At 37.2% G+C, this 12985-nt stretch overlaps 1 protein-coding gene across 2 annotated transcripts in view; it reads right to left on the reverse strand.

The window, feature by feature from the left end:
• Positions 1-673: 673 nt before the first annotated feature.
• Positions 674-12985, reverse strand: part of Naa15-16 (N-alpha-acetyltransferase 15/16) — a 288951-nt gene continuing 276639 nt past the window's right edge. For both annotated transcript variants that reach the window (XM_069823091.1, XM_069823090.1), the window contains exons 13-16: positions 11846-11954; positions 10743-10988; positions 6709-6806; positions 674-3125 (exon numbers count right to left, since the gene is read on the reverse strand). In XM_069823091.1, coding sequence (XP_069679192.1) covers positions 2925-3125; positions 6709-6806; positions 10743-10988; positions 11846-11954 — 654 coding nt within the window. In that variant the 3' untranslated portion in view covers positions 674-2924. The remainder of the gene's footprint in view (positions 3126-6708; positions 6807-10742; positions 10989-11845; positions 11955-12985) is intronic.

Genomic DNA, 12985 nt, shown 5'->3' on the forward strand with positions numbered 1-12985 from the left:
TCGCTCTAATTTCCGGCAGCCAATCGCGTTGCAGGTCAGCTACATTTAAACATGTGCGTCTTGTGATTCGCTGATTCATTTCTTAAGGCTCGATAAATACTTAATATAATCGCCCACCATTTTAGGTCTTTTGTTGGCGTTCGCAGAAAGCACACGAGGACGTTATTTGCCGCTCAATTATTTGCTGAATTACATTGCGTTTGATTTATTATCATAGGAGCTACGACATGATAATGTTTAACAGTGTGGCAAATAGATCCCTCGCATGGTAGCTCGGGAACGTAAGAACAAAAATGGCTAATGATACTACCTACCTAGCATGGTAGCTCGGGAACGTAAGAACAAAAATGGCTAATGATACTACCTACCTAGACTTTATAGAGCCTTCACTTTCTACGACGTAAGCAAAGAGGCGGAGTCACGCCGGAAATAACAGCATCGGGACTATAGTCATACTTATTTTTGCATTTTCTATCATCAACTCATTCTTGTGCAACATTGCAACAACTCAAAAGCAGTAAGCATGAAACTTAAGAAGTAAAAATAATGCCCTCACACTTCTTCAATCTTCTTCATTAAAGTGTAGTATGTCAGCAATCTTGCAATGCACCATGACATACTGGATCTCATTTTCTTTAGTCATTATTATGCTAATGAGGAGTAAATACACAAGTGATGTGTGGAGGATTTTAATGGACTGTATTTTCAAAGTTTGGTATCAATTTGTATGTTTTCCACCATTAGTTTTAAATTTCAAAATGCTTTAATATTTTCATTGTTATTTGATCTTGATATTAAATACACACTACCTTCCTTTGCTTACCTCCATTTCCTGAAACACATGTTTATTTAGTAGTAGGAAATAAAATACAATGTACAGTCATTAAAAAACACGGAGCAAAAGAGATACAAGATGGACCTCAGTCTCCAGTAAATTTCCTTTGTGGAATCAGTTCCGTATCCTCTGACATTCATTCATCTATTGAATTACTAATTACAATCAATTTTCTATTATGCACTTCATTCATTTCAAATAAATAATAATGTTAGAAAAAATTCAAACATTGCGTTGCCTACCATTTCTAATAATTCTCTACAGCAAAATTAAACATCCCTCGACTGAGAAGGACTTCACATTAGGGAATCACAATTTCAATTTTTTTTCCATGATGCAAGGAAATCTATGGAATCGCAACACTTGGAAATGGCATAGGATTATCTACGTGACTGTGTATGAGAGAGAAAGAGATGTAGTTTTTCATAGATTTCGCACCATTTTTTTTTTAAATTGACTCTTCACGCACCTTCATCCACGAAATGCCATCTTGCTTCACAATGGCAAGAAAGTGAGCTTCCGAGAGATTCTCTGAAATGTATGGGAGCCGATCACCTTTCAAGTACGGAAAGGCTCTCTCTGATATAATTTATCAATTATGTCCTAGGTGTTGCTACAGTTACTCTTTTGTTAAAAAGCTTTGGGGTACAATTACGTTATACTTTGTTTTCCCTTCCTCTAAATGTTGCCTTAACAATGAATAGAAAAGCAAAGAGAGTTGAATTATGATTCAAATGGACGAGGTGCTGCTATCTCCATCGCTCCCCTCTTTGATACAAGTGAGACGCACGGAACTCTACCTTATGGAAAGAGTTTCAAGCCAACTGGTGTAAATAGCAGGACAGCTTATAGAAAAATAAACAGCATTTCAAAAAGTTCACTTACATTTCAATAGATATTTCTGATACAGAAACTCTACTGATCATTTTCACCAAAGACATTTTTTTTCACAGATAAATTGTTCTAGAAACAATAGAGTCGAAAATTCGTTTTCTTAGCAAGTTAAGGAATATGTGAAAAATATCATGCTCTCAAGCAGAGCACACATATGGCAACAGAAAATGGCTGGCTTTGCAGAATCACCACAAGATAGAGCTCGGTAACAATTTCCTCCAGTTTCTTTGCTGCGACCTGATCAGTATCACTTGTTTACACATCGACAAGTTAGGAGCACACGGACAGATAAGCACTCACAGTCTCTGAACAGTGAGAAGATTGTTCGTGATAGCCATACTTGTCCTGCCGTCAACGACAACAGTGAAATTATCAAGACAACCAACGACCTGAGTTAAGATCACCTAGGAGATGCACTTGGTAGTCATCCACTGCTCTAATTTTATCAGCTTCTAGGTCCACTGTCCTTGCTGTAGGTACTTCCACTTGTTCCACAACACTAGTATGGAGTCTGCTGCTTTCAATGATTAACTTGCATCTATTATGATACACTTTGTACAGCTCAGGCAACAAATTGCTCAGGAGAAGCAACAGCATTTCGACTGTGATTCTATACTTACAATTCTTTCTTTGATTTTTCAAGACTAAAGTTGTCCTTTGTGCCACTGCACTGTGACATGTGTTCAAGTTCCCGTGGTACATCTTGCTACTACAAAGAGCATTCTTTAACACCTACCTCAACGTAGAAATTACTAAGGGAATCTTATTAAATTTGCATAATATATCATAGGGATATTTATATATAACTTCATTTTTAGTAGACTTCTTATGTCTGGTAAACTCGAGAACTTCATCGCTTAGTAATACCTGGCCCCATTGCCAGATTCATCTGTAAAGTCTGTTTAACTTAAATTTCTCGGAATATTCACTTTTAAGATTCCTTCAGAATTTCAATGCGATTTTGTTAAGAATACTCGTAAAATAACATTAACCAATTCATTCCTATAATCGAGTTCTTCATTTTATTATTAGGCTTGTAGCAAATTAGTCAACATGCACGTAACTTCACACTGCTTGCGCATCCCCTTGCGAGTGTTCTCGTCACTTGCTACAGATCAATGTGCCAGCCCGAAGTGTGCATGCCGGCAAAACAGTGATGATGTGAGGAGGGCCACCTAGCTGGGGAAGGCCAACATCAGTTGCTGATGCAGTTCTCCTTTCCATCAGAAATATGATTAGATTCGACGTTTGGAGACGACTGGCACGTGGTAGAGGGTGGGCGGAAGACTTGAGCATATGGGAACTGGACGTGACAACGTGCCTCATAGTCTGCCACTTGCAATGGACATGAGCCAAAGTCTTCATTCCTGAGAGCCTGAAGAACTTTAGTGCAGTTCTGAAAAATGGAAACAGTAACAGTCCATCAATTATGTATCATTATTATGTATGATGAGTTTGTAATGAACATAAGCAATAGTACATTATGCAACAAGCCTATAATGGTAGTAATTAAGTCGCGAGTATGTTTATGAAACGAGCGCAATTATAGTTACCATTATAGTCAAGTTTCATACGACTTTTTATGCTCGACCATATTTCTAATTTGAAATTATTCAGAAGTATTCATTTTATTCTTATGTGACTGAAGAGCGGAAGTGACCTTGTGCATAGCTCGTAAATTGTGAGATGTGCGCAGACGCGAAAGTATTGATTTTTTCCGAAACACGAATGTCATTGACCTTGATATAATCTAGAGAATAACATGAAGATTAGGCTTGATATAACCTGGAAATTGATTTAGAATTGAATTTATTTGAATATTATTTAAAATTAACACTAATTATTACAGTAACAGAACATAACCTTCTGCGACAGTAACTTATTGGATTTCCAGCCTCTATGACTTTTCGCTAATTGTCTTTCGAGAATAATCGATACTTGCGGTTTTATAATGGTACAATCAGTACAATGGATTTCTCATTGGCTGAACAACTGAATTATAGTGAATAGGTGTAATTTAATGAGGTGCATTAAAGGGCTACTACCAGGTGTATAATTACTACATTTCGGCATGGTCGAGCATAAACTATATTATTGTGTATGTACTTTCTTCAACTTGTACAATTAGTCTGATGCTACTAAAAATGATATAATAATAATAATAATAATAATAATAATAATAGATTACAAGAAATATAGAATAGCAAGCAGAAGAAATGGTCGTGTGCAATGTATGATTAATAGCAGACAACAAAAAGAAAGACGCTGATATTATCCAAAGAAGCAAAGAGGGGCAGACGGAAAAGAGCTGAAATAAAAATACTTCTCAATCCATGCAACATTGTGAATTGCATGACAGCATCAACAGTCATAAACTGAAGAATATATTACAAATTTCGTTATATATGTACAAATAGTGTATTAAATAAGAGTTGCATGCTTCCCTATGGATACACCGATATTTCCGTAGTTATAACTCAGTGTTGATTACCTCGTGATATTAGTCTCATAGGGCAGGTTATAACTAAGAGATACCAATATACTGAATTTGGTAGATAACATGTTTTTGGAACATTTTATCTGGCTGGATTTAAGGAAATTGCAAGAATTTGAGAGTATGTCAATGTCTGATTAAACGAAAGTTCTAAAATTCTTGGCAGAAAGTTTTCCTTTATGTAAAAACAAACAATAATAACATGTATTATGGAATAATGCAAGAAAGTCATATTCCACTTAAAGCTTACAAGAGAAATATGGTAGAGCACGAAAATGTTTTTTTTTTTAGTTGGTTATTTAACAACGCTGTATCAACTACGAGGTTATTTAGCGTCGATGAGATTGGTGATAGTGAAATGGTGTTTGGCGAGATGAGCCCAAGGATTCGTCATAGATTACCTGACATTCACCTTACGGTTGGCAAAAACCACGGAAAAAACCCAACCAGGCAATCAGACCAAGCGGGGATCGAACCCGCGCCCGAGCGCAACTTCAGATCGGCAGGCCTTAACCAGCTGAGCCACGCCAATGGCTCACGAAAATGTTGGCAGGAGCAATTTTGAATATGGAGATGAAGAGATTGAAGAGTCCAATCCACTATGTCTATGATAATGATGATCAATAACCTTTATTTGTCCCTCACTTTCTTAATTTGACTTCATAAAATTTCCATAAAGTGCTTCATGTATAATATGCTATATACCGTTTCAGACACCAAAGTTTAACAGTTCTACATTAATCTTACAATGTAGACGATGAAAGAGTAATGGAATGGAGAAAAATTCTCTCCGGCGTCGGGATTTGAACCTGGGTTTTCAGCTCTATGTGCTGATGCTTTATCCACTAAGCCACATCGGATACCCACTCCAGCGTCGTGATTTAAGGCGGCGCTCATTCCGTCGGATCCCGGCCAACTAGTCACTCATGACGAGTGCACCTCAGCACATGTGTGGACTTCGGTCCTACGTTCATAGACATCTATGACGTAGTGCAGAGGCCGGCCACTAGAGGGAACCCAAGAGTTGGAACTTAATCTGAGACGATTCTGTCCGACGCCGGGGTGGGTATCCGGTGTGGCTTAGTGGATAAAAGCATCAGCACGTAGGGCTGAAAACCCGGGTTCAAATCCCGGCGCCGGAGAGAATTTTTCTCCGTTCCATTACTCTTTCATCGTATGATGACGCAGAATATCTGCATGGAAATATCATATGTACTTCAGTACATTAAAATAATATATATTACAATGTAGACTTTCATGGCCAGCGTTGATAGGATGCGTATTTTCCAGGCTAGAGGGCCATGGTCTGTCAGTAATACAACCAAACGTTTCATCCACTACTCCGGTGGACATCTTCAGTGGCGTGGTACACATGTGCAGAGAGATCTGCTGTGTGTATCAGGAACTACATTACTCTCACTTTACACGACTACAAGCCATTTGAACAAAAATACTGGTGTAACTTATGTCTTCAATGATAATTTATATATATATATATATATATATATATATATATATATATATATATATATATATATTACATCTGATGATTACTTAAAAATGAACACCAAGTGAGGTATTTCAGGAATGATTGTCCCAGTTTGGAATAAGTCTTTATTAAAACACAAATGGGTACAACATTCAGCCACTTTTTACTTGTTATTAAATCTACATACTTAGACTTCAACAAACAAAATTTGATAACACAATCCCAAGGGAAAAAATGGAACTCTCTGCATCAAAATTCACAGTTAATTCCCGATTTACCACGAAAATCGTCTGTAGCTGCATTTAGATTGGCAACAGGCCATGATTGTTTGGCTAAACACCTGCACAGAATTGGAATAGATCAGTCCCCTAACTGCCCATTGTGCAACTCAAACCAAGAAATGGATTCGGAACACCTCAAAATCTGTGCTTCAGTGGCTGACCATGATAATATCTCTGAAAAGTATTGGAGTGCAAGAGGTCAAATGACTTTATTGTCAAACGCCTGGCATTAGAAAACAACAACAACAACTTGTTCTGGAGGTCTGGCTCAGGAACTCGCAGAGTGAAGGTCATGGTGGAGTATTGGCGAAATGATGACATAATGGCGAGGGGGAAACAGGAGAATCCAGAGAAAAACCCCTCACACTAGCTTTGTCCACCACAAATTCCTTCATGACCTACAGAGGAACCAAACCCAGGTCGCCACGGTGGAAGGTAGAGAGACTTACCATTCGGCCACAAGTGAGTCTCCCAATAATTAGTCGAAATATTTCTAAACAGATATACTCATCAATCTACTTAATTTTAACTAAACCTGTCGAACTGAAACTGAAATGTTCCATTTTAACCATTATAGGCCTACATAAAAAATCGAACACAATATATAACTTTCTCCTCCTGCATGTGATGATCGAAAACAGATTATGTAAGTAGTAATACGCATGCAAGGAAGAAAACATTGGACTGGCATGCCATTCTATGAATTCACTTTTACCTGTAAATTGACTCCTTCAATATCTTTGTCCAAAGTAGTAGCCAGTTTGATAGCAGTCTCCTGCTTAGATGGATCAAGATGATACATCATTCGAGCACCTGAAATAATTTTTTCATCATTAGTTTTTTAAGAAAGCAATCTGTAACATTTCAATTAAATAGCATTTCGAATTAATAAATATTCCTTAAACTGTCATTTAAGTTATTGTAATTATTCTCTACAACCTAGAACTCTAACATACACCTTGTACAGTAGGGCTACTGTAATTTAGGAATGTAAAATATAAATGACACTCGGGAGGAAATTAAACACAGAATAAATATGGGAAATGCCTGTTATTATTCGCTTGAGAAGCTTTTATCATCCAGTCTGCTGTCAAAAAATCTACTCGGGAGGAAATTAAACACAGAATAAATATGGGAAATGCCTGTTATTATTCGCTTGAGAAGCTTCTATCATCCAGTCTGCTGTCAAAAAATCTACTCGGGAGGAAATTAAACACAGAATAAATATGGGAAATGCCTGTTATTATTCGGTTGAGAAGCTTTTATCATCCAGTCTGCTGTCAAAAAATCTACTCGGGAGGAAATTAAACACAGAATAAATATGGGAAATGCCTGTTATTATTCGGTTGAGAAGCTTTTATCATCCAGTCTGCTGTCAAAAAATCTACTCGGGAGGAAATTAAACACAGAATAAATATGGGAAATGCCTGTTATTATTCGGTTGAGAAGCTTTTATCATCCAGTGTGCTGTCAAAAAATCTACTCGGGAGGAAATTAAACACAGAATAAATATGGAAAATGCCTGTTATTATTCGGTTGAGAAGCTTCTATCATCCAGTCTGCTGTCAAAAAATCTACTCGGGAGGAAATTAAACACAGAATAAATATGGGAAATGCCTGTTATTATTCGGTTGAGAAGCTTTTATCATCCAGTCTGCTGTCAAAAAAATCTACTCGGGAGGAAATTAAACACAGAATAAATATGGAAAATGCCTGTTATTATTCGGTTGAGAAGCTTTTATCATCCAGTCTGCTGTCAAAAAATCTACTCGGGAGGAAATTAAACACAGAATAAATATGGGAAATGCCTGTTATTATTCGGTTGAGAAGCTTTTATCATCCAGTCTGCTGTCAAAAAATCTACTCGGGAGGAAATTAAACACAGAATAAATATGGAAAATGCCTGTTATTATTCGGTTGAGAAGCTTCTATCATCCAGTCTGCTGTCAAAAAATCTACTCGGGAGGAAATTAAACACAGAATAAATATGGAAAATGCCTGTTATTATTCGGTTGAGAAGCTTTTATCATCCAGTCTGCTGTCAAAAAATCTACTCGGGAGGAAATTAAACACAGAATAAATATGGAAAATGCCTGTTATTATTCGGTTGAGAAGCTTCTATCATCCAGTCTGCTGTCAAAAAATCTACTCGGGAGGAAATTAAACACAGAATAAATATGGGAAATGCCTGTTATTGTTCGGTTGAGAAGCTTCTATCATCCAGTCTGCTGTCAAAAAATCTACTCGGGAGGAAATTAAACACAGTATAAATATGGGAAATGCCTGTTATTGTTCAGTTGAGAAGCTTCTATCATCCAGTCTGCTGTCAAAAAATCTACTCGGGAGGAAATTAAACACAGAATAAATATGGGAAATGCCTGTTATTATTTGGTTGAGAAGCTTCTATCATCCAGTCTGCTGTCAAAAAATCTACTCGGGAGGAAATTAAACACAGAATAAATATGGGAAATGCCTGTTATTATTCGGTTGAGAAGCTTCTATCATCCAGTCTGCTGTCAAAAAATCTGAAAGTTAGAATTTATAAAACAGTTATATTACCGGTTGTTCTTTATGGTTGTGAAACTTGGACTCTCATTCTGAGAGAGGAACATAGGTTAAGGGTGTTTGAGAATAAGGTGCTTAGGAAAATATTTGGGGCTAAGAGGGATGAAGTTACAGGAGAATGGAGAAAGTTACACAACACAGAACTGCACGCATTCTTCACCTGACATAAGTAGGAACATTAAATCCAGACGTTTGAGATGGGCTGGGCATGTAGCACGCAGAAATGCATATAGTGTGTTAGTTGGGAGGCCAGAGGGAAAAAGACCTTTAGGGAGGCTGAGACTAGATGGGAAGATAATATTATAATGGATTTGAGGGAAGTGGGATATAATGATAGAGAATGGAGTAATCTTGCGCAGGATAGGGACCAATGGCGGGCTTATGTGAGGGCGGCAATGAACCTCCGGGTTCCTTAAAAGTAAGTAAGTAATAATAATAATAACCTATGAGGACATAATGCAAGAACTTCAAATAGAACTCATTATGCAGTTCATCAGCAAATATCAACTTCAGTGGAAGGGTCATCTCGAACGAATGGATTGATGCAGAATTCCAAAAGCACTGTTACATTACCATCCGCATGGCAAAAGATCTCTAGATCTTCCGAAGAAGAGATGGGCTGAAAATTCTAGTTTGAGACCATAACAGGCCACTTGGCCTAATACTTGTTAGGAAGATGACGACGATAATAATAACCTGTGAGGTGTATTTTCCCTTTGGATGTGCAGACAGGTTAGCAGGGAGGTGTAACTGTAGTCTATAAAATTTTTACAAATGTTTTTCTGTGTTTATTTATTCATTTAGATTTTAGATATCAGACCTTATTTATCTATTACAAATTCTTTAAGAAGCAACAGATGTTTTCAATACACGAGGGTCATTCCACAAGTAATGCCTCCTATTTGTTTCCATGGAAACTACAATAGATACAATTAAATAGAGCAAGGTTTAGCTATACTGGAGACAGAACAATTAGAGGCTTCAGTGACGTCACTGTGGAAGAGTCCGCACACTGCAGAATTGTTTGTTGCACTACTAACTGAAAACACTGACCACTTACTTTCACTGATCCAGTTGTGCTCTCACAATACAGTAACTTCTGTTCAGAAAATGTTTTGCAGATGAATGATACCGTACCTGCTAGTGCGGGAGGAGGGGGTGATCGGACCGCTTAAAAGTAACGGTCTCCAAGCCTCTAGATGCTCTGTCCCTGGTGTACATACAGTTATTTTTTCATATAGTCATCACCATTTGTTATGCATTTTTGCCAATGATGAACAAGAATCTGCATGCCACACTCGTAAAAATCTGAACCAGGAGAGGCAAGCCACTTTGTTACAGTTGTGATGACAGCATTCTTGTCTGGAAAATGTTGCTGCCATCTTTCATAGGCTCAAAGAGATGGAAGTCTGAAGGTATTAAGTCCAGACTATGCAGTGGATGTGACAGGACAGTCCATCCAAATTTTGCAATGTGTTCAGTGTTCGCGAAGCTGGTGTGAAGCCTGGCCATATCATGTTGCAAGCAAAAGTTTTTTTCTCTGGCCTGACTCTGGAAATTTCAGCTTAGCCAGAATTGACAGTTTTTCCAGGCTCCAGGGCATCCAAAAGAATCACATCCCGTCTATCCCAGAAGACTGTCATTTTCGCCACTGTTGAAATACACTACTCACAGCCTTACTGTGCTTGCATCTACTGTACGGTCTCCGTACACCTTCAGTAAACATCGATGGATGTCAATGGGTGCAATTTGTTCAGCAGTGAGGAATTCTCTGTTTCTTACGCACCTCTATGTCAGATGCAATTTTGGTAGACTGCCCTGCTGCCACTATCTGTCGTATGACAACCAAACTAACAAGACATTAGCGTGAAAGTTCAACCTTTACTACAACGCCACTAACATCTGACTCAGACATTACAGGTCAACACAAAAAAATAGAAAGTATTACTTTCGGAACGACCCTCGTATATGTTTATTTCCTGCAAACTGTACAACACTTGCATGGCAATCTTATATTTTTATTTCGTCTAAAAGTTCTTCAAACTAAGGATAGCCTATTCTAAATATTAAATTGCACATTAACAACATGTTATAGAATTAGATTTGTGTCGTCATTGTGATGAGTAAAATGACTCAACTACTCTTATAATTCTTGCAAGGTTATTAAAATGCAGTTACACTTACTTTCAAATAGAGCCTCAAGAGATTTCGAATTTGCTGCTAGGAACTCTGCATTCATTTGGTGTGCATCTCTTCCTCTGAAGATTGGTTCCATCTCCTGCTTGAGAACAGTGGCCACTGGTGTCTCCAAATTCCCTTGCCATCGAGCCAAATAGCCATGGCACAGAATGAGACAAGGGTGAAGCTTTGGGTTGTTTGGGTCTAAACGATGTGCTCTCTTGATTGATTGCAGCATAAGTAGGGGCTTCTCTGTTGCAATAAAAAGAAAATCCCATTAGAAAACAGAACAGATGATGGAGGATGGGGAATATGTGATGACCTAACAACAAATTTGTCCTTTAAAACATTAACTCATTGAGGATGTGGTTCAATCCTGGACTGAATATGACCATATACCTGCACTATTACTAAATATCCTTACTCTATACTTTTAAAATTATTTAACGACGCTGTATCAACTACTAAATTATTTGCCGCTGACAGAAGTGGTGATCGAAATGGTATTTCGTGTAAGATGAGGCCGAGGATTAGCCATGTGATTACCTGACATTTGTCTTACAATGGGAAAAACCCAACCAAGTAATCAGTTCAAGCTGAACCGAACCCACGCCCAAGATCGACTCTGTATTAGCAGGCAAACACGCTATGAGGGTGGCTATTACTCTGTACTGATAACATGATCAGAAACAGCTATATTTTGTGGTGAATGTTCAATGACGATCTAGTCGTTGGAATCACATAATAACACAGTCTAGTATATACAATCACGAAGCTTGAGTTGTGAGGGTGCTAGGAACAATAGACTGTGCCGGTACTATTTCGCATTGTCTGTAATGAGACGACAGTAACGATCCTAGTCGTTAGCAACTATCCATGGATGCATATTTATTACGTATTGAGCTTCGTGACTGTGTATACTAGACTGTGATAATAATATAGAAAAGCTAATAAAACAAAACAATCTATGTTCAATTAAAAATGTACTCCTATTTGCTTATCTGAGAAGGAAATGCGAAGTTCACGAAAAAAAGAAAAGAAAAGAAAAAAAAAGAGGAGTTTCTAATCACATGTTATCGTATCTTCAAATATATTTATCAATATCTTACTTTTCCTAGAATAAATTTCAAAGGCCATAAGGTGAGTCTCTATTCTCTTCGCGGCCAAAGTTTGCAGTGGTTGAAGAAATCGGATGGCTTGTTCCAATGGATCTTCCACCTAAAAACATAAGAAATTTCGACAATTAAATGGGCAATCCTAATCATGCATCATGTATATATGAAATACGAGTATACATACTTGTCTAGAAAATTATGATATCGGTGAATTAAATTTACAAGTTAATCTAAAATGAAGTTCTTGAGGTAATTTTATATTAACATCACGCATTTCTGGCTCTAGTGTCGTGAAAAAAAAAAGTTAGCATGATCAATTTTTTGCGTTGCTAGTACTGAAATGATTTTAAAGCATACTCGTAATTAGTATTTAAACTGTATAAAATAATCACACAATAATAATCCTACATTAATGTTTTATAAACGGTAGTTATAAATATGCTTATTAACTTACACATAAGGATGACAACAATGACGAAATAAATTATATCTTTATAAAAAATGTTGCCCAAATGTAATGAAAAATTCAAGTTATTACAGTTTTTTTTTTTTTCACGTTCAGCAATTTATTGATAAAGTACCAAAGCAAATATGTTTTCTGTCTTTTCATATTTAGTGTAAATTCAAATAATAATGCACAAGTATTGTTCACGTCCAGCTGTCAAAACAATTGGGCACGGAGACATTCATGTAGATGTTAGGAAGTCTGAGGTTGTGGAAAAGTGCATGTTATTCACTTAAAAAAGATTTTGGTGTTCTGTGTTTGCATCATATTGGCCAAGACGCTTGATGAATGGATAAATTACAGTATGAAGATTCTATTGCGTTGTAATTCCTAACTTTCACACCAGAGTGCAGACTAACGTCAGATGTTCAATAATCGCCACTAGAGTGAACTAGTCTTCACTCTTCTAAGTGATGGTGGAGGTGGTTGTCGTCGTCGTCGTCGTCATCGTCATCGTCATCGTCATCATCATCATCATCAACACCCCCCCCCCCCCCAACTTATGATCTTTTATGAAATACGAGTATACATACTTGTCTAGAAAATTATGATATCGGTGAATTAAATTTACAAGTTAATCTAAAATTAAGTTCTTGAGGTAATTTTATATTAACATCACGCATTTCTGC

The sequence above is a fragment of the Periplaneta americana genome, chromosome 4 (assembly GCF_040183065.1).
Source record: "Periplaneta americana isolate PAMFEO1 chromosome 4, P.americana_PAMFEO1_priV1, whole genome shotgun sequence".
NCBI classification, from domain to species: Eukaryota; Metazoa; Arthropoda; class Insecta; order Blattodea; family Blattidae; genus Periplaneta; species Periplaneta americana.